The sequence below is a fragment of the Uloborus diversus genome, chromosome 6 (genome assembly GCF_026930045.1).
Source record: "Uloborus diversus isolate 005 chromosome 6, Udiv.v.3.1, whole genome shotgun sequence".
Taxonomy (NCBI): Eukaryota; Metazoa; Arthropoda; class Arachnida; order Araneae; family Uloboridae; genus Uloborus; species Uloborus diversus.
Genome location: NC_072736.1, coordinates 63,485,636 through 63,509,433, shown reverse-complemented (window position 1 = coordinate 63,509,433; position 23,798 = coordinate 63,485,636). Strand labels below are relative to the sequence as shown.

General features: G+C 35.4%; 1 protein-coding gene across 1 annotated transcript in view; it reads right to left on the bottom strand.

The window, feature by feature from the left end:
• LOC129224782 (monocarboxylate transporter 9-like) overlaps window positions 1-23,798 on the bottom strand; it is a 68,498-nt gene that overhangs the window by 2,727 nt on the left and 41,973 nt on the right. Inside the window, exons 2-3 of the mRNA XM_054859330.1 lie at window positions 9,948-10,091; window positions 7,083-7,352 (exon numbers count right to left, since the gene is read on the bottom strand). Coding sequence (XP_054715305.1) covers window positions 7,083-7,352; window positions 9,948-10,091 — 414 coding nt within the window. The remainder of the gene's footprint in view (window positions 1-7,082; window positions 7,353-9,947; window positions 10,092-23,798) is intronic.

The following is a 23,798-nucleotide window of genomic DNA, read 5'->3' as shown; positions in this document are numbered from 1 at the left end:
AACGGATCACAAATTTTGAAAAGTGCATTAGTCAGTTATCCCCTAAACCGTAAACAAATCACAAACACGATTGTTTTAAATAAAATATCACTATTATTGCAACTTTCAGTGTTTTTGAATGAACAATTTTTAATGTAGCAAGTAGGGTTCGTTCTCTTTACTGTTTGAAATTTTATATTTCTAATGGCAGAGGTCAAGGCAACTTACGCAATAATATTAAACTTTTAAAAATAAATATTGTTCATCCAGAAGCTTTACGTATAATCTGAGTTTTGCAGCATCATTTCATTCGGGAAGATTTCGGTAATTGGGAAATTGGTGCTCTTCATCTATTGGAGTCAATTTTTTGGAACCAATTGCAGCGCGAGAAATGTTTTTTGTTTGCATACGAAAACAAAGAGTAGGAAAGGTATATTTGCTTACGGTTACCACAAAATAGGGGCAGTCCACGAATGAAGTGGAGTTCACGAAATAATAACAGTTTGTGACAAGGGAGAGGAAAGAAATGCCATGAGGAACATACAGTGGGGAGAATGTGACAACAAGCCTTTTTTTTTTAATAGGAACGTTATGAAGAACAGCGTGACATGTGAAAAAAGGAAGATGGGGTATGGTGAAGTGCGAAACTTTGTGACAAAGGGGGGAGGGTGTCGAAAATGTTGAAAAGTCTGATATCAATTTTGCACCAACCTTAACCATAAACAATTCACAAAGACGACCTTTTTTAAAAAATGAACTATTATTGCGACGTCCAGTGTTTTCGAATGGACAGTTGCGACGAATAGAGTTCGTTTATTTGTTACTTGGAAATTTATATTTCTAATGATGAAGAAGCAACTTACTCAATAACAGTAGACGTTTTATAATATTGTTCATACAGAAGTTTTACGTATAAACTGAGTTTTGTTGCTTCATTTCATACGGGAAGATTTCGAAAATTGGATAATTGGCGATTTTTATCCATTGGCGTCAAATTTGTTGTTTCCAATGCCAGGGCGAAAATGTTTTTCCTTTGCATACGTAAAAAAGAGTAGAAAAATATCTATTTGAATAGGGTTAGCATAAGGCAACATGGTATCTAAAATAAAATTGTTCAAGTCAAGAATTTGACGACCACACAAAGTTCTCAATGAGGTTGTTTCCTACAGTCAAAAATACTACTTTTAGTCACTGAAATCCATAGAATAAGCAAAAAAATAAAAAATAAACGTGGAGCCAGAAACACTTTTCACAACAGTTATTTTTTATGATTATAATTTTTTTAAGTCCGATTCTGGAAACTTCTGGCGCTGTCTTTATGGCGTAACAAGTTATGTACTTTGGCATGCTGCTCCATTGCTGCTCCAAATGTTTACACTTTGCTGTCAACCGCGTTTCCAGGTTATGAAAATTTGCGATGTGCGCTAATGGCATCAGTGAATGGCATTTCATCGCTTTTAATGCAATGTGCAGAAGCGTGAAAAATGAATCTCAATCTTCGCACCAATTAAAATATTTGTTAAAAAATATTAATTTGTTTTCAAATTATTTAAAAAATGGCTAAAACCCATGTTTTTAAGCATGCTTTTTCAAAGAAAATACTTTTAAAATTTCAGAAAGGACCCCATTACCGAAATATCCCTTTTCATCCATTTATTTTGAGATTAACAGCCAGAAAGTAAAATTTAAATGAATTACTACTGTTTGGTATTGCATGTACTTATAAAAATTGTACGTTTCCCCCGATATGCAGTAAACATGAGTAAGAGTAGAAATAAAAATATTGGAAATACAGTCGGACCTCCATATATCGAAGTAGCAAATTGCCGGAAAAAATTCGATGTATAGAAATTTCGATATATGGAAACGATCTTATTTTATCATAAAAGTATCCTAAAACAATAAAAGCTAATTGTCGTGTATGAAACCCAATTTATAATTTACACGAGTATCGGATTAAATAAAAGTTGATGATTAAAAAATTAACAGAAATTACATTTTTACGCCAACTATACATCTTCATATTCTTCGGCAATTCAACTTGATCGCAACATTAGGGGATTTTCGTTTTAACAATGTGATCGAGAGAAAAGTAAAAAATCAATCTACTTAACTTGAATGATTTTTACTGAAGCTAAGAAGACTAGAAATGATAATCAACAAACAAAAGGGATAATTTGAAACTGATTTTACAGTGTTACTGGTTACAGCTAAGATTTGAAATAAACTTGAGGGAATTTAAGAACTTCAGAACGGAACAACGACTTAACTACGCTCCCTTCAACCCCAGATTTCTTATGTGTTCCGGAGCAACGTTTAGTGAACGTAATTTGCTCCTCTAACCGTCATTTTTCATGAGACCAACAGTCTAAAGTGGGAAAAAAATCTACGAATGTTTCGAAAAAATTTTCGATATATAGAGATTTTTTCGATATATAGAAACAATTTTTCTATATAATGAACATGGAAATTTGCTGGGATTTCGATATATAGAAAATTTTGATATGTAGAAGTTCGATATATAGAGGTTCGACTGTACTTAAATTCATTCAAGTTTTCTCAAATATTCATTTATGAATATGGTCGAGTTTTGACCATTGGGCGGACACTAGTTCTTGATAAATTAAAAAATTCATAGTAAAGCTACAAATTATCGAATCAATATGCGGTTTGCCCTTAATTCTTCACAGGTTTAAGACTTTTTTATGACTTCGCAAAAAAAAAAAAAAAAAAAAAAGAAAAGAAAAGAAAGGAAAAAAAAAAAGAGAAAAGAAAGAAATTAAAGTAAAAAGAAAAAAAAAGAAAAAATTGCAATGGGGTTGTTTCCATTAGTAAAAACTACTACTTTTAGTCACTGAAGTTGATAGAATGAGCAAAAAGAAAATAACACAAAACGAGAAAAATCTTTTATTTTCAAAACTTTTAATTTTTAATTAATTTTTTAAACTATTTGATCTTTCAAACAAGACGTGGTCCTTATGAAGTCGCAAGTGATGTACTTCGGCGTGCACTCCAATGGCACGCTGAATGTTTACGCTTGCTGTCTACCGCGTTTCCAAGTTATACTAATTCAGAAGTGAATTAAATATTGCACTCTACGCTTGCTATCAACCCTATCGTTGCCAATACATGTGAGTAAAGATGCGAGTTAAATATTACGCTCTGCATATATCGGTGAGTGGCATTTCATCACTTGTGATATTATGTGCAGAAGCGTAAAAAATAAAGTTGGCTCTGCGCACCGATTAAAATGTTGTTTTAAAAATATTAAACTTTTTCAAATTATTTTAAAAATGGTCAAGCCCTATGCATGTTCTTTCAGAAAAAAAATACTTTTAAAATTTCGGAAACGACCCCATTGTATATAATTTACATCAACAACTATATCGTCGTAGTAAGAAAAACAAATTATTACTGCGACGATACAGCCGTTAATATAAATTACCCATAAAAACTTTTTCTTTTCTTCTTTCTATGAATTTTTATTATGTGTCAAGGACTTTTAGGACATCCTGTATATCCGAAGAGGCTATTTATCTATAACTCATTTCTGAACATTTTCTAGATTTGCTTCAAGCTTCTACAGTTCTTTCACTCACTATCGAAATCTGTTTCACCTGTGCTGATATCTTCTAATCCCCGGCGCAGGTGAAAGATTAAAAGACTTAGTGACATGTCGTCACATTTGCGGTGACTGAATTTTAAGTTGCTGTCAAACTCATCAGGTTAGCAAACATATTTGCAGCAGATATTCCTGCAAATACATTAGAAGTCGACAAGTTCTTGTAAAATGTTTGCCTCTAAATTTATTTTTTTTTTTTTTAAATCTGATATCTTTTGCACATGTCAGATAGTTAGGTCCTCTGGTGTGTCTCAAAATGAAGTCTATGATTGGGACTTTCAGGAGTCAAGGCACATTAATCGTAACACTCGTATCACGAGCAGTTGCGGTAGACTCTGTACCAGTTGAAATACTACAAGTTAATCCATCCTCATTAAAAAAAAAAGTCTTCAAGGTTCTCAGAAAAATTGAACTTGGTTACTACACAAAATACAAATCTTATAATATTTTGAATTAGTACCTTTTGTCTTTGGAAAAATGCTATGTTAAATACTTGTGACTTTATTAATTTTTAATGCTTTTCGTAAAGCAGGTTATCCAATGCAAAGTAATGCACAAGATGAGTAACATCAAAATAGCTGTTCAATTCAAAATAGCTATTTTGAAATCAAACTCTTTTGCCTTTTCAAAAATAAAGGAAGAAAATGAAGGGGAGGAGGGGGGAGACATAGAAGAATAGTATGTAGTATAGTGTTTCAAAAAGGGCTCGAGATCTAGTTGATGAGAATAAAAACTCTCCTCTGCGTACATTACTTACACAAAATCTGGCGCCGAAACGGCTGGACTTAATCAACCATCTTGGAACAGTCGGAGCCGGATCGGTCGAGCCGAAACGGTAGCGTCAAAACGGTCACGTCGAATCGTACCAAGGTGACCATCTCTGCCTTGGAGCAGGAATTAGTAACTGGAGGGAGCAAGTCCAATGATTCGCTTGGGAAAAGATTTGGCAAAGATCCCAAGTCACGTGATTCAACTACGACAAATAGATGACACGTTTTGCGTAAAAATAATGAAATAAACCTCACTTCATCCAATACTATACTTCAAATGCTATCCCGTGAATCAGGAACTTTGCTTCAAGAATAAAAAGCTTAACTCTCTCCACCTTTTATTTCTTCTCAATGATCTCAACATAATACGCTCTCACATTAGCTGCATAAAGTACTATTGCAACTAATCGGAACTTTTTTTTCTCCAAGTGACAGAGTGGCAGAGAGCTAGAGATAATTGGAGTGCAACTACTGATTTTAAGCAGCGATGAAAATTGGAGTTCGTGCAGATGAGGGTTACTAGAGCATAAAAAAAAACTGATATACAGTATCAACTATCAACTATCTAAGGGACCTCTGGCTCTCAAACTATGAAGGACTGCGTGCCAGGCGGCTTGCCTTCAGAAGACAACACAATAGATGGTGGTGCCATCTATGGACAGTTCGAGAATTTAGAACCAGGCCAGGAGCCGAATAACTTTCTGGTCTGGCACCCCCCAGAGGTATCGTTTCACTTGGGGGACATTGTGACCACGAGCATATTTAACGTCGCCAAGTCACCATTAATGACAACGATGGATCTTCGACCAGCGAGGATCGAACCCGAGATCCAATGCCTTACCAATCAGGCCACCACGGCCTGATATAAAATAAACCCTCGTTTTACGCGGGTTTATTTACGCGGTTTCGATTTAAGATTTGACACTTTTACTTTATTTTACGCGGATGAGTTTCGGTTTTACGCGGATGTGGCAATGCAAACAAATAAATTTTCCCCTCTTTCAAAATCCAAACTCCTAAAGATTGCAGATTACACATAATCAACTGCATTTTGGCTTGCTAGTAATCAAGCTTGGGCCACTTGACACATTTTATGACATTGATTCCAGAGCTCTTTCCAGATGTAAAGTTATTTGACTGACATACTCACTGGAAAAAGAGCTTTTAGGAGTGACAAAGGAGGCCAAAACCAACGAGGATACCAACGTCAGTGACGCACAACCAAAAACGTTCTCGTTGAAAATTTTAAGCCATTCCTAGACAATAAAAATGATCTTTCGGATTTGTTAGTGGAGGAAGATTCTACCATGGAAATGACGCAAGTGATTATGGATGCGTTAATGCTCTGCAGAGAATTACAGAGAAAAATTCTTAATAACTGCCAAAAGACTATCATAGCCAACTCCTCTTTATAAATAGAACACGAAATTAATTTATGTTTTCTTTCTGCACGTTGTGCATAAAAGTCGATATAAGTACACATTCAACTTATTATACAATTAGTCATCACTAGAATGAAGTATTTCGTACCTACGGAACCAAACCCCTACTTTAACACTAGTATTAGGTCTCAATTTACGCGGTTTCGATTTACGCGGAATTTCCGTGGAACGTAACCCCCTAAAACGAGGGTCTGCTATATTTGCCTTGTAATTCTAATATGTCATACAGAAGAAAGTTTGCAGTTGTAGAAGAAAGTTTGAGATTAGGACGGAATGCACCAAATCGTTCCCATGAAAACCAGATGATCACGTGACATGCATAATAATAACTTCAAATCATCGTAGTATGCACCTTTTCTTTATCTTTATTACTAACTAGTGGTACCCGCACGGCTTTGCCAGTGATAGAAAAATTAAAAGGTCTTTTGGTTCGCCTGTATATTTACAAATAATGTATGGTGAATTTTCTCGCCAATTGGCCTGTCCCCATGTCACGGTTCCACGTTATGATAATTTCGTATCTCGCCAATTGGCTTGTGCCCATGTTACGGTTCCACGTTATGATAATTTCGTAATTTACTCGACCATCTTATGATAATTTTGTTCCACATCGAATTTTCGAAAAATCGCTTCGAGGTGCACACCCCATGCTAAAAACTAACTTTGTGCCAAATTTCATGAAAAGCGGCCGAACGGTCTAGGCGCTATGCGCGTCACAGAGATCCTACAGACATCCAGACATCCTTCGGACATCCAGACAGAGAGACTTTCAGCTTTATTATTAGTAAAGATAATAAAGCTGAAAGTCAGTATGCCTGGATATCTGAATCTTTGGATGTCTCTTACGCGCTTAGTGCCTAGACCGTTCGGCCGATTTTCATGAAATTTGGCACAAAATTAGTGCGTAGCATAGGGATGAGCAGCTCGAAGCGATTTTTCGAAAATTCGATTTGTTCTTTTTCTATTCCAGTTTTAAGAACATTTTATCGAGCAAATTATCACAACATGGACGATAATTCATCATCCGTTACTTGTAAATATACAGGCTAACCAAATGACCTTTTAATTTTCTACTACGGGCAAAGCCGTGCAGGTACCGCTAGTGTTATAAAAAGTTAGAACGGTTTAGAGAACTGAGGGCGACCCCGAACTGAAATTTTTGGGAGGGCGGTATTCTCACTTAGCCGAGTGGAAAACTTCATATTTTCTTCAAAGTAACTAAATTTTTTTTGACTTTTATACGAAAGATAAAATATTTCATGTACTTACTTTTCCGCGCGTAGCCTTCAGGGTCTCGTACCCAGATCGGAGGCTTAAGCCCGAGTGATGGTGGCAAGATGTTGAGGAAAAGCCCTCCTAGCAGCAAGAAGCAACCGAAAAGCCCGTATGCGTCCAGCATGGCTCCAATCATGAAGGGATAGAACAGGCTTCCCAGGCATGCCCCGGATAAAACAATACCCGAAGCAGTGGCACGGTGATGCTCGAAGTATTGGTTCACTACTACTTGAAATAGGGTGTTGCTCATGGAGAAACCAATACCTGCATGAGAGATATCAGAGTAGAGTGGGTTAGAGGTATCTGGATTCTGAAGCAAGTTGTATCAGAACATATAAAAGCAGTTTACTGTAGGGGAGACTGACTCATTTTCGAACACGGTACACCTTGGAACAGTTTGATTTTTTTAACTCTACTACTACTATTTTAACTAAATTTTATATGTGTAACTCAGAACACACACATACACCCAAGAAGGACGTAAGTCTGATTATGATAATTTTACAGAAGAGAGGAAAAACTTTTTTCTGGCGCTTGAAAAGGATGGGACGCGCACTCTTTTAACATTACTGAGAAATCGAAAAGGATATCTTTTTACCCGGGCCGTGGTAGCCCGATCAGTAGAGTGTCGGATTCGGGGCCGGAGGGTCCTGAGTTCGAACCTCGATGGTCGAAGATCCACCGTCGTCATTAAAGGGGACTGGGCGACGTTAAATATGCTCGTGATCTCAATGTCCTCCAAGTGAAACGATACCTCTGGGGGTGCTAGCACCAGGTAGCTATTAGCTCCTGGACTAGTTCTAAATTCTAATTAACTGTTCGATCCGGTGATGGTGCTGCCATCCATCGGTATAAAAAGTAATGGAGGCAAGGCACTTAGTATGCAGTCCTCGACATAAATACAGTTGTAGTCAGTTGTGACTCGGAATCGGAATCTTTTTACCCGACTGCGCGTGCGCGACGCAAAGGAGGGTATTGTGTTTATCAGTCTATGTATGTGTGTCTGTTCCTATGTGGCGTTCTACAGGCTAAACGCCTTGGCCAATTTCGCCAATTCTTACGTCAATCGATTTTTCACTAAACACATGACAGTAATCAAAATTCACCATATCAACAACCAGTTGCCATTTTGTCAGTTTGGAATCGGTGCACGCTCGGTGGCGCACACTGTGTCGCACGCTACCTGCGTGCGACAATTGCAGGTAGTTTTCGCTGCCTGAATTTTTTTGTTTACTAAGTCTACTAATTGGGGTCTCAGTGGCCGAGTGGTCTAAGCGATTGCTTCTCCTTTTTGAAGCGGTGAATCAAGATACTCTCGCTCCGGGTGTACTTTTCCCTCTATGATGTAAATTCTTTCATGTGTTCTGTATATGTGTTCTGTACTGTAATAAAAAATATATCATGCGTAACGAAGGCAAGACACTCAGATTGTAGTCCTCATCAAAATAAACCCGTGCAATAAGCACCAAAAGAAAGAAAGTCTACTAATTCGATTTTCATCTCTAACATATGTTGCATTTGTTTTTGCTTTGATTCAAAGGACTGAGTTTCACGACGTGTACTTCCTTCACGGGCTTTTTTAGTTTTGGGAGAAAGAGTTGACTAACGACGCTTCCGATTTCGCGTCATCATCAGTTATACAGGCTGATTATATAGCTGTGCTGTGGTTGACTTAAGTTCGCGCATTTTTGCCGAACGTCAAGCACATGTAGCTTTATGCCTAGTTAGGCCCCTAGAGGGACTAATTATCAGTAGTTTAGACCACCGCAAGTTACTTAATAAACTCACGATACAAACTCTCTCAATGAAATGACAAGGTTGCGAAATGTACCGTCTTATAATTATAATAACTAAGTCAATGAAACTTAACTAAAAAATGTAAAATAAAAAATTATTAAATAAAAACAAAAAACCCGACTGCGTAAAAACTAAAAAGGAAAATTTATAAACCCAGTAGTTTAGAATGTATTAAGTACTACTGAATAACTACACCGTTGAAATAGTTTTATAACCGTACATTGATAAGACAAATCATAAATTCAAAAGCAGAATAGAAGGATCAACAGTCGGGGCCCATTCACATTTTACGGGGTTCCTTGAATCAGAAAGGAATGGGCCCCAACTGTTGATCCTTTGCATTTTGAAAAGAAAAGAAAAAAAAAAACAGTATAGGAACTTTGTTCAGCTGTATTTCAAAACTGTTTTGAAAAACAAATCTTTTAGAGCACTACACACATATACGTCATAAAAATATATTCTTACAAGGATTTATGTGCGATAATTTGGTCCATAGCTGTTACCGCAAGGCACGTAAAAACGCTATTTTTCTTCAAATTTGTCCAATTTTTTTTTCAAAATAATATTTTAAAAGCTTGTTTTTAAATTTTTTTCATAATTTTGAAACATATGGAGCTAAAAATAACATTTAAAAAAAATGACCAAGTTTTTATTTATTTATTTTTTTAAATGCCTTCGAACACAAACCACCTTAACGAGTCCGCTCCCCCTCAAATCGTGACATAATTTGTGTACAACCCTTTAGCCAAAAAATGATATTTTAGTGAAAATGTTTATGTTCTATCGTTGAAATTCTTAATAAATGTACCTTATTCGACTTTCAAATCCAAAATACAAGACTTTCAAACAAAATCCTCAAAAAACCCCAATACCTGTATAGAAACCCATGATTTTAAGGGAAAACCCAAGCTTCGGTATCCCTGAGAAGCTTTTAAATCACGAAGAAAGCTGTTTTCTAAGTTAACTTGTTCAGCCATTGAGAAAGATAAGGGAATTTTCAACAGAAATGATGAAAATGCTGAGGTGGGAGGATTGGAAACAAATACTGAAACCTGGTTGTACCGTGTATTCCTCCCCAGAGGATTACAATCCACGTGACGCTGGGAGCGAAGGCGCTGAAGATGGAACCGGCCGCTGCAATGAGGCCTCCGACAAACGTGACAGATCGGATGCCGTATTTCTGTCCTAGCACCCCTACCAAGGGTCCTGAAAGAAACATGCAGGATATGAATTTCATAACTGTACACAATGAGGTGGTTTCCTTCAGTCAAAAGTACCACTTTTAGTCATTTGAAATGGATAGAATGAGCAAAAAAAAATTACATGGACCCCGAAAATACTTTACTTTTCCCAACAGTTTTTTTTTTAATTAATTTTTTAAAATGTCCGATTTTTCAAACAAGGCGTGGTCTTTATTACATCACAAATGATGCAATTTGGCGCATATTTCTACTACGTTTCCACGTTATGATAATCAAGCAGCGAATTAAAATTGCGCTCTACGCTTGCTACCAACCATATCGTTGCTAATACACGTGAGTAAAATGCGAATTAAATATTCTGTTCTCTGAATGGCAACACTGAATGGCATTTCATCATTTGTGATGTCGCACGACAGAAGCGTAAACAATTAAAGCGCACAGATTTAAGTAATTTTTTAAAAATATTAAACTTAAATAAATTATTTAAAAAATGGTCAGATCCTATGTTTTTAAGCAAGCTCTTTCAGAAAAAAATACCTTTAAAATTTTGGAAACGACCCCATTTTAAATGAACAGAGTCGGGGATAAATTATGGCATGAGGCTATGGGGCACAGGGCCAGGGCAACAAGAATCGGGGGGAGCCAAAGCCATTCAGAGGTGCCCACGGGGGGTTGGATTATGGCGCAAGTTGTGCCATCTAAATTTGGGAAGGGGGGTAATTTTTATTTATTTATTTATTTAAATTTATTTGTTGATTTATTTTTAATTTTATTTATTTATTTATTTATTTCTATTTTCTTTCATTTATTTATTTAGTTTTTGTGTCTGTGTGTGTCACTAGCGCGTAGCACAGAACTTTTCTCATAAATTAATAATAATAATAAATAAATAAGCAAATAACTTTTAAAAATTCTTTAATAAAACTACAGAGAGCTAAAAATTAAAAAGGGAAAGAGGGTTGAGAAAATGGGGGGGGGGGATTAGCGCTATTGAACTTGGGGGGAGGGGATGAGCACCGTCCCTGAATCCATCGTTTTTTTTTATGGGGTAATTTCATTTCGCACTGTTACTAAATCTAGAAGAAAAAAGAAAAATGCCCATAAAATTTGAAGTCACTCCGACTTAAAATTATATTTGCACCATCATTTCATTAAAAGCAGTTTAATAGATATTTTTGATATTTTCATCTTATTCCAATTAAACAGAATTTGACGATAGCTTCGGTTGTGTGTGTGTATATATATATATATATATATATATATATAATGTTTATTTATCTCACATATAACCTCTACTTAAATTATTTCTACTTGTAATGTAGAATAATATGTCTTGTTCATGTCCATATTTAAGGAGTCGGTTTTTAGGGCTCCGAATTTTTTTTATATTTAAATATTATATCTATAAGCTTGGTTCGCACTAAAAAGTATGAAATGAAATAAGTATATAATTTCTTGATTACAACACTCAAAAATGGCAGTTAAAATCTTAATATCTTTATATTTAAGTAAATTCTAAAGTATCCAATGAAATTGAAATTAAAAGTTTGAGAGGAAAAAAAAAAAAAATAGAGAGAGAGAGAGAGGCAGTGTACAACTTTGTAAGCAACGGTATAGTTTTTACTAAACCTCCTATATTTGTTCCTCACTTAATTTTTAATTTAAATTTTATTGGCTACTTTAGAATTTACCTAAATATAAAGATATTAAGATCAGCTTCAGTATTTGAGTGTTGTAATCAATACATCATACCATTATTTTATTTCATACTTTTTAGTACGAACCAAGTTTATAGAAATTTCATCATGTTTTTATATTCTATCATATTATACATATATTTATTTATTTATTTTTCATTTTACTTTTTGCTGGAAAAACGGCACAAAAATCCGTAGCAAGAAACATACAAAGGACATGGCATTCACTGTAAAAAATAATTGTTGGTTTTACAGTAACATACTGTTTTTTCCTACAGTTTAATACTGCTACGTTATTAAATAGCAGAGAAAAAAAACTGTTTTTGTTTGCGCAAACGATGGTTTTCATTTTTGTCGTTACTGCGGTAGGACTTCTCAGCTGTAATTCAAATTAAAAGTAAATAGTATAAATTATATTATTCATTCCATTTTCCTCACAATTTAGGGTTGTTTTTCATTGGCAATGAATGTTTGTGTTTTTTGACGTTATTTCTTATTTTACTTTTTATGCACTCTGGTTAACTTAACGGTGTTTATTTTAACATATTTCCAGAACATTCGTTTCCCATTGTTTGCTGCAAAATGTTGGCTTTGCAATTTATTTTAGGCGCAAAGTTGTAGCGAATGTTTTCAAACAACATTCCATGCATTTGCTGTGATTCTGAACATTCTATTGTACCTCTGATAGTTTTGAAACATTTTCTGAAACTTTTATTGAACTACACTGCTTAAAACAATTAGGGGAGCAAGCAAAAAGTGAAGAAAACCGTGCGAGACAGCCACGTATTGGCATACAATGGATAGTACACGCGTATCAATGCGCAATTCAGAAAAAAAGACATAAAAAGGTTTGGAATTAAGCTTTAATTCTTTGAAAATATGGAAAAAAACATGAAAAGATGATTTAGGGCAACAATTTGTTTACATGTAAACGATGAAAAAAGGTACTGTTTAAATATGATGCATAAGTTTTAATAGGGCGTGTGGTCTGCTCGAACAACTAAGGCTGCTGCATACCTGTTTGCCATGGATGCGATGAGGTTATCGATCTGACATTGGGGAATACTGTTCCACTCCCCAAGAAATGCAATCTCCAAGTCTCGGACAGTGACAGCCGACCTTGGTCGCGCAGCAATGCGTCGTCCGATAATGTCCCAAACATGCTCGACTGGATTCTGGTCAGAAGAGCACGCTGGTCATTCCATCCGCTGTATTGTTTCAGTTTCAAGCATTTTTTCCGCCAGACGAGCTCTGTGCAGTCGGGCAATATCATCCTGGAAAACAAAGGAATCTCCAATGGCTCCAGCGTAAGGGATGACATGAGGTTGCAGTATCTCGTTTGCATATCTTCGGCCCGTTAAAGTGCCATTCTGAAAGATATGCAGGTCCGTACGTCCGCCTATGCTGATTCCACCCCATACCATCCAACCAATTCATCTGTCTTGTGATCTTTCACGAATGAATGCGGGTTATTTCGAGTGCCCCTGTCCCTCCATACCAGAACGCGTCGGATGTCACACTCCAGACTAATTTGGGACTCATCTGTAAACAGCAACCTGCACCAATCACGTTGCTCCCAATTTCGATGTTCAGCAGCCCATCTTCTTCGGGCCGCACGGTGGCGTGGGGTCAACGGAATGCAGCCCATTGGCCTACGTGCATAGAGCCCTTCCTCATGAAGCCGATTGCGTACTGTTTTGACTGGACATAATTCGTCCTGTTGCCGAGAGCAACTGCCTTTTGCAGCAGCGTAGCATTCTCTGTTCTGTTTCGGACGGCTGTTAAAAGTATATACCGGTCATCAGTTGTCGTAGTGGCGTATGGCCGACCTTGCCCTGATCGACGTCCAACATTCCCTGTCTCTTGGAATCGATTCCACAGCCTTGCAACAACACTTCTGGAGGCTCCAACAGCGTCAGCGACTCTACGTTATGTTTGCCCGGATTCCAGTCTGCCTGTATACACCATGTCATGGATTCCGGTAAATCACGTTGTTGAGACATTCTCAAGTAACCTTGTCTCAAAAAAAAAAAAAAAAAAAAACTGCGCAATCGAATTTCACAGTTACGGCAATAAAACAGACGTTTCGCCAACATCCCGATTTCTGCCCTTATCTCCTTTTGCTGGTTTTTGACGTCATGAACACTGATTTGCATATAAAGTTTTCTTCTTTCTTTTCCTGGTAGGCGTTAAATTATGGATTATTCATTTAATGTTACTTATTAGTGTACAACTTTGCGTAATTTTGGAAAAAACACGTGCTCCCCAAATTTTTTTGAGCAGTGTAGAAAATCGCTCGTCAAGGTATGACGGGTGAAAATCGCTTCTACATTTGAGCGAAGCCATTGCCTGTTTGATGATATTTTGATTGTTGAAATTTTAACCCTAACTCCGGTGGATTAACCCTAAAATCCAGTAGCTAGCGTTCATTGTTGACCATTTTTTTGTTTTTTCATTCCTCTGAAATGACACATTCTTACCATTAAAACAGTTAAGTCACCGGATCGAGTTCAGCCTCATCACAATAAAACCTTTCCCTGCATGTTGAACATTTATCAAATTATCATGCCGTGGCGCGAATTTCATTGTTGAAACACGCGGGTTACTCTCATCATCAGCTATTATCTATATGAGGATTATCATTTTATTTTTATTTATTTACTAGCACTCCCGTACCCGGCATTGCGCGGGTAATGGAATTAGCATGGGTTAACAGTGCTTGGTGCACCCAGTTTCGAAAATCCCCTATAATAATTACTTATTACCTATAATTTTTCTAATTTTGGGAGGATTCCGGGCCCCCTGGACTCTTTATATATATATATATATATATATATATATGCCCTTGTCCTTAACCGATCTTTAATGTTATCAACGATACTTTTAAAGTATTGATTATCTTTGCAAACACAGGCCATCCACATTTCATTGTTATACCTATGTTTAAGCAAGAACTTCTTTGTATACAACATTTTTAGTTGTTGTTTTTTTCTGGTGCTAAAATTATTAAGCTGCTTGATGAACTGACTTTGGAGCAAGCTACATAAAATTGGCCGTGTGAGAAAAAGTCTTTCCTTAAATCGATCCCTGCTACTTTTAATGTCTGTCCTTGTGACTTATTAACGGTTATTGCAAAGCAAACTTTAACAGGAAACTGCACTATTATAAATTCAAAAGGATAGTCCGCCTGTGATGATGTTCTTAAAAACTTCGTTTCTAGTTTTGAAAAAATGAAAGTAATAGACAGAAACATTATGCTTTGACTTGAAAAAAGCCTCGAAAAACCACGTGAGAATCAAAAACAAATTTATAGTTCGCTATCGACCAAAAGTTGAGATGAAGTACTGAATAATGATTTGAATGGAGGAAAGCCTTCGAAAATAAGGGATTTGAATTCAATGACAGGTTTTAAATTCGCAGAAATTAAGAGGTTTTAATTAATTGCTCCCGAACTAATTGAGATTTCGAAAAATCCTTTCTTAGTGGTTACTTTCGTAATCATGCGGACATGCCTGCCAAATTTCAAGTCAGAAGCTTCAGCGGTTTCGGCTGTGTGTTGAAATATATATATATATATATATGTATATATGCTATCTCAGAACATTGATTTTTATATATTAAGATTTATTTATTGTTTAAGGTATCCGACTACGTTCGGAGCAGTTTTTTTTTAAAACTTCATTATGAAACAATATTAATGGTTTTTTAGATACAGAAGGATCTTAAAACACGTATTTCACTTTAAAAGGAATAATAAAATCATTGTTTTTTTGAAAATGTATGATTTTTTAGTCAAAAATACTGAAAATTACAAGTTAGGAGAAACGCTCTGTATGAAAAAAATAAACAGTTACATACAATTTGTTTGGATTAGTTTACATGTAGAAATGTTCTAAATATAATAGACCGCAGGTTAAGGAATATTTCAAGAATTTTAAGATTTATGACAAATTACGTGAATTTATCGAGAAATTTTCCTAAAATTATTCATCTTTTCCTTGTAAAAAGGCTATAAATCAAAAAATAATTTATCATTTGCAAAACCTGAGGTCTATTACATTCAAAAGTACTAACAAGATATGCATACCAAATTTCATGCTTGAATATTGAATAGAATTTACAGAATCATGTTTTTCGTAGCCAATAGCGAGCGAAAATTGCATTCTTCGAAAAACGCAAATAAAGATAAGACTTAAAATTTTATACATTTAATTATAGTTCAAAATCCTTAAAATTCTCCAGATTTATAGTTTATGCCTTCCTTTTCCTCATTTTTCACATGTTTTTTCTTTCGAGAAGCTCTCAGCTTTCTGCGAGTGCTTTTTACCGATGGCAGTGAGTGACGTTTTGAATCGTCAATTCGCTCATTGTCAAATTCCGAGGAACCACTTTGCGTATAATGACCAGGAGTAATACCTAACCTTTCTAGCACTGATATTACACCTTTGAATCCAGTATTGAACTTGATTACAGCAATATAACCACCAAAGCGAAGAGTTTGCAATTCCACAAAAACTTCCTTCGGAATAATTTGCCACAGAACGCCATTAAATGCTTCATTAGCGTTCTGTGTTTTCCCGTGTAAACACTTTTTTAATAATTGTTGGTCACATAGTTCCATATAAACCGGTTTAACAATATTTATAATGTTCTGGGGTAGGCCAGTAGAATTGTCTCTGTATGTTTGATTCAAGGCTTTTGCTCGTTGGAACTTGCACCAACTTTCAGCTCCTTTTGGACACTGCCCATGCTTGGGATCCTTTTCGGTCGAGCAACAGTGAAAAAAAGCAGCTATAACAGCTGACTGCATTCTTTCTAAGTTCCCCACGTTGCTGCGGATAGAAATTCCATAATAGTTTTGAAGTTTATCGATAAAGTTATCAGTTAGTTTTCCTTTACCACTGATGCCTTTCGTCGTTTTTTTCAATTTTCGAAGACGTGCTCCAACCCTCTTTTGTATATGGCCGATGCATTCAAATTTGGTGACAGTGTGCTTCTTTTTTCTATATACATTTTTAACTGTATCAAAAGCTTTGCAGTCGCCATCACCATAATACTCAATGTATCGTAACATACGGGCGCTTTGTGATCTTTCGAAGATGCGGTATACCCCCACTGGCTCCATACTTCCGGCAGATCCTTTGTGATTAGAGCAATCATGCTCATCGTCATTTTTTGCAGGCGTGGAATTCTTTGACAGTCTGTTACAAATTCTACAGTAATGAGACATAACCTCAAAATCGAGGATTTTACCGGTATCAATGGAAATTGCTGTAACGCAGCCGTTTAAAGATGAGAAGCCTCTACGCTGCCACGTCCCATCTACAGAAACACCACAATTTGTAATAATATTTGGGGAACCCTTCAGCTCTCTAACTTCTTTAGCAGCATCATTCATAGAAGTGTCAGCAACATGGGCAGCAGCTTCGGCTAATTTTTTCTCTTGCCTTCTGAATGCAAATTTAGAAAGAAAAGGTGGTAAGTTTAAAATGCTGCACAACTTTTTTCCTGCAGACCAACCTTTTCCAATAAGTCTTAGGCCATAAACAAAACGAGCATTGATTTCATTTAGCTTATTTACTTTCTTTGATGTAGAAAAACCTTTCACAAATTCACATTGTTTGCATTTCAAAGTGAAATTTGATGACAGTCCAAATCTGGAATCCTCGTACAGACACAAAGTTTCATTCATGCATATTGGGCAGCATAATACAGAAAAAACAGCAATTAATGCTTGCATATCAATAATCCGATTTCCAGATATTGATTCCACCTCATCAGGTTGAATAAATTCATCTAAAGTTTGCAGCTTGCTGCTGCTTGCAGTAGTTATATCAGCACCAGTTTTCAAAATTTTGCTAGTGTTTTGATTTCCATAAAACTTTCGCTTTCGCGAGCGTCGACTACCTCCTTTACCCATAATTATGCGAAATCAATCTCAACTTGTCGTTTAATTTGAAAAAATCAACTAAATATCAACTGGAAAGATAAAAATTTGATCAAAGCAAAAGCAAAAAGAGACAAGATCGAATGTAAACAAACCAAACAGAAGAGATTCATCTGAGATGAAATGTTGCCATTTTTTTTCTAACAAATAAATTTTTGGGCATATTGATAAATAATTTATAAAAATAGAAGTTTAAAAAGGATTTTTTTATCTGTAATTCTTTTATTTGGGAATGAATATTATCAAAAATAGTGAAAAAACTGCCAACTTCCGGTTTCCGTATATCAACTTCCGGTTATTTTTTTCTACATACACTTAGTTTCAAACGCTTATAACTTGAGTTCTAATTGACGTAGATTAAAAATTCAAAAAGTTTTAAAATCTCAAAAAATGGGGCTTTCCTGTGAGATAATTTTTAGAAAAAGTGAATTTTAGTCAAAAATCGCCTTTTCAACGTAGTCGGATACCTTAAAGTAAATATTAGCTCTTTAGAATCCATCCAGCTCCCCAACATCAACTCATCTATTCCTCAGGAGTTACAGAAGTGGCTGGGGATGTGTTGGATACTTTTGGATCAGTTTGATTCCACCGGACTATTCACAAGACAACAACAACAAAAGAAAATACCCGTATTTGAAATACTTCCTTTCAATGCTTATGAAAGTAAGTGGTAACGTTTGCTTTAGTTCGCTCTGATTTGGTTCTTTTTATTGACACCCAAGCAGCTTCAGAAAGTTTTGTATCCAAATCCTATATACAGTCGGATCGCGCTACAACGCGACCCGACTTACACGAAATGGCTATAACGCGAGTTTTTCCTGAGTAATGATGTAATGATATTTCTTTTTTTTCCCAACGCCAACTCGTGGACTGCAGAGCGAAAATTTTTGGAAAAGAGTCGTGGGGCGCGAAGTTTCAATGATTGAAATTTCGAATAGCGATAACCTATGATTGGACTACTTTTGCTATAGGACAACCTATACCATCGGCTTTGTAATATTTTTGCCTACATTTTTTTATAAGTGGAAACTCGATGCGGGAAAATTATTAATTTTTGAGCCCCTTTTAACCCCTGACAACCCTGATTTGGGACCGGAAGAAGGTAGGCAAACTTACTTTAACGTTTTCTTTATGGATTTTACTCTTTATTTACGACAACAATTTTTGGAAACTTGATGAGGGTAACTTATTCCTTTTTGGGGCGCCTTTTAGCCCCTGGCAACACTGATTAATTCCCACGCAATAGGTAGGCAACCTTACTTAAGCGTTTCGTTTACAACTTTTATTGTTTATTTATGATAACAATTTTTGGAAACTCAATGACGGTAAATGTTTCATTTTTGGGCACCTTTCAACTCCTGGTAACTCTGATTTGTTCCCGTGAAAGAGGTAGAAATTCTTAGTTCGCGTTTTATTTACAACTTATGCTCTTCATCTATGGTAACAATTTTTGGAAACTCGATGAAGGCTATAGGTCAAGCCTAGTGGGCTCTTAGACTATGAGGAGTTGCCTAATGTGCATGCTCTGTCAGACGACTGATCGAGCTGCATAAACCTTCTTTATTTTTTAAATTATAAATATATTTACTATATCTACTCTTCAGTGCTATTATAATGCTGTAGTGCACATACTGTAAGGAACATACTGCTTTATTTTATGTTTCTCTCCCGCATTGATCATTTATTCTGTGCTCCTCAACAGTACTTTATGTTAAATAATAACGTTTTAAAGTACAGAAAAAAAGTCAGTTCTTTTTAAAAGATACTGTAATATATAGTTAAAAAAATGGTTTGAAACAATTTCAGGGGTGTTTGAAGGATAGGGGGGTCCATGAGGGTCGTGATCCCCCCCCCCCCCCTTAATTTCCGACAATACGTTGTAATAGTTATAAGATTGATTGCATTGTAGTAGTGAAAATGATTGCTTGAAATAAAAACAAAGAAAGAAAACCTTAACGATACAATAAGAAAAAATATTTTTTTTGTGGCCTAAAATGTCTATTTTCTATTTGTATATAGCTTTGCTTGAGATAGTTTTTCTACGGCGCTGTCATCAGACGCCAGTTAAATAAAAAAGGAACAAAGAAGTGTCTGCCGCCCGATCGCTTTTTATGCAAATTTAATCGACGAGAGTTATTGCCAAGTTATTTCTGGAGCTGCAGGCATCGTTTCAATTTATAAAACATTTGAGTGTAAATGTTTTTTCTATGAAGTCTCTGAATTATTATTTCTTTCTGTTGTGATTTTTAGACAGTTTCGTTTTTGTTCGTGCTGAGTTTGTTTGTAAATGTTCTGTAAATAGTTAATTAGTTTAAATCAGTGTTTTGGATTTTGTGTAGTGCGAAAAACGTAAAATTTTAGTTTATAAAACTTCGTTATACGGGGGCTCCCGAAAATTAGGCCCTCGTATTAGACGGAAACTGTACTGAAAATATTATGTAATAGATACTATTTTGTCAGAAAAAGAGTATCTATTACAAAAACAATGAAGCTTTCGGGTGACAAAAGATGGTTGTCTTTTTTTGCAAAGTTAAAAAAAGCTGATGAACCCAAATTCGATGGAGACATATCCCGAATTCCTGTATCAGACTCTAAGAGTAGAGCGTCCTCGTCCACCTTCGATTTTTCTACAACGAACTTCATAAAATATTTAATTTTTAATTAGATTTTCGCCGCATTTTTAAGTGAAGTTTCAATAGTTCATTTCTGCATACAAGGCATGTGTTGAATGAACTGAACCTTCTTTACAGAGATATCAGTACATAAAATCTAAAAAAGTGCAGTGATCGTCCTAAGAAGCTATTATCTTAATATTTATTTCATTACTAGAAAGTCGCTCGTCAAGGTATGACGAGTGAAAATTGCTTCTACTCTTTTACATTTGAACGAAGCCATTGCCTGTTTGGTGATATTTTGATAGTTGAAATTTTAATCCTAACTCCAGTATATTAACCTTAAACTCTAGTAGGTAGCTTTCATTGTTGACCATTTTTTCGCTTTTTCCTTCCCCTGAAGTGACACAGTCTTACCAGTAAATTTGTTAAGTTGCCGGTTCGAGTTCTGCCTTTGTCACAATAAAGCCTTTCCTGCATGTTAAACAGTACCAAAAGATATTATCAAATTATAATGTCGTGGCGTGAGTTTCAGTGTTGAAACACGCGGGTTATTCGATCATAGGCTATTATTTATATGAGGATTATTAATATGCAATAACATTTAGTTGCGTCAGTTAATTATTGTTAGCCACAACTTGTATGCTAAACAATCCTTCACTTCAGGCGCAGATCTATAACTTTCGGGTTCCACTACAAATCTCAACAAGCCCTATGCGTTTTGTCAACTCGTATCTGAGATGCACATTATATCATTTTAATTCACTATGTAATTCTGAACAGGATTAAAACTTTTTTTCAGCACAAATTCAAACTTCACCGTTAGAACAGGAAATATACTGTTCCTTCACGGCTTTTACAAGATGAATCCCAGAGGTCAAACCAAGTGTTTTATTTTAATTATATATTTTTAATTAAATTTAACCTAAGTTCAAGAAAATTGCCGTTCGTGAGACTGCATTCTGAAACATGACCGAGGGGTGTTCGTGATACGAAATTTTCGAAAATCTTGGGTTATTGTTTCCGAAAATTTAGGGCTGACAACACATTCTTATCATAAAAAATTATTTAAAAAAAATAAATACATAAAATGTTCATTTCTGTGATTTTTTATGCAATTTAATTTTTTTTTACGTGAGGAGGGGGGAGGGGGTATCGAACTTCCTCATAGTTTCCAAAAATTTCAGACTGTTTTCAGAAAATGTTACTTGAGTCCACTATCACCCCTGGCCATGACCCCCCCCCCCCCTCCAAAATGAAATTATGTATCCGCCCCTGCTCTGTAGGGATTGTTTTGATTAAAAATACCTTCTGGGGAGAGGTGATCAAAAAAACCTTTCGAAGGGGATTTTTTGATCAAAAATACCTCCTGAAGGTTGTTGTTTTTTTTTTTTTTTTTTTTTTTTTTGTCAAAACAGCACTTTCATATGCATAAACTACTGTATTAGAATTTGCATTTGGGTTGAAACCGATGGCTCGGAGGAAGGGGGTTCCCCCCCCCCCCTCTCTGCGTCACTGTAGTAAGATAAAAGATACAAAGTAAAAGGAACAAATTCCAAGAATTTCGAGAACCTCGCAGATCAGATTTACGGTCGAGCTGTCTTTCTTTCAATAACCGTGATCCATTTTCATCAGGAACACACTTTATCAATAATCACTCCATTAAATAATGCAGCTGCTCTTGCAAAAGAATCGTAACAGTTACGCATCATTAAAACTTGTCGAACAAGTCGTTTTTCTGAAGACACCAGATGGTTACTCGAGAATTTATGCAGTTCATAAAACTATTATTCAGAGACACGACTACGCATTGTCAATGAATAATCATGGTCTGGATTCTAGAACATAAAAATCATGGTAGTAAAAATTTAATTACAAAAACATGATTCATTAGACGGGCAGAAATTATGAAACATAAACTAGGTTGCTCTTTTTTCTAGCTGGAAATATGTTTTCACGTCCATAAGGAAAAGATTTGGTGGAATATTACTCAATGTTGGGTCCATGGGCGTAGCTAAGATTCCCGCAAGCGAGGAGCAAGCATAGGCGCAGCAAGATAGTGTTTTTAAGGGGTCTAAGGACCCTTAACCTTCAAAATTTTCGACTTTCTGGAAAAAATATATGTTATGCATAATTTGATTCTGAACAATTTGTTACCTTTTTTTTTTCCATACGCCAAAAACTTTTCAAGTTATTGTAAAAATGCGTAAACTTTCCCCATAGAGATTTATGTTAACAGCAGCTGTTTAAGCCTCTTTTTCTCAGGTACCGGTTTCTTCGGTTTTCTCGTTTTGCGCGATGATATCTCAGAAAGTTTCTTATATATTTCCGTAAAACTTTTTATACAGGTTTGTCTGGTATATATTTATGATATGAACCTAAATTTTAACTAAAATGAAAGGTAATACTAAAAAAATATATATTTTTTTGCCCAAAATTTTGGAAATTTTTGATTATGACTTGTAAAATTTCAAAAAATAAATATATAATTTTAAAAAAATTAAACAAATTTAGGTTCAGGTCATAAATATAAACCAGACAAACAAGTATGAAAAGTTTTACGGAAATATATAAGAAACTTTCTGAGATATTATGCGCGCAAAACGAGAAAACCGAAGAAACCGGCACCTGAGAAAAAGAGGCTTAAACAGCTGCTGTTAACATAAATCTCTATGGGGAAAGTTTACGCATTTTTACAAGAACTTGAAAAGTTTTTGACGTATGGTAATAAATAAGGTATCAAATTGTTCAGAATTAAAATATGCATAACATATATTTTTTCCAGAAAGTCGAAAATTTTGAAGGTTAAGGGTCCTTAGACCCCTTAAGTTGTCCCTCTCTCCCTAGTATGGCGCTCGGAAATTGCTTGAAATTATAGTTATCCCGCCCCCCTCCCCTAAAAATATTTTATGCTATTTTTGGTCAGGTGAGGGTAGAATAAAAAAAAAATTGAAAAAAAAAAAAAAAATAGAACCGACTTCAAAATTGCTCTAAAAAGTGAAAAATAATTTTATTCTTTAAACACCATCGATAATATTTTTAAACATAATATTGAAGTTGGCGCAAAAACAAAAAGTAAATTCCAGTGTAACCATATGCTTCGTTCATATTTTTTTCAGAAAATATCCAAAATTAGGAACGAAACATTTATATCGTTACTAAAATAAGCTGTTATCAATAAATAATGTATAAGGTAGAGAAGAAACTGGGCTTGTTTAAATTTATAGTTGTAGCTGAGTTATGGTTGTGAATGATTTTGTCTATCATTTTTGCGCCAACTTCAAAAACTATGTTTAAAATTGTTATCGATGGTGTTTAAAGAGTAAAATTATTTTTCACTTTTTAGAGCAATTTTGAAGTCAGTTTTTTTTTTTTTTTTTTTCAAAATTTTTTTTATTTCATTCTTTTTAGTGTAAATATTTCAGAAATAGTAATTGTTACCATCACGAAACTTC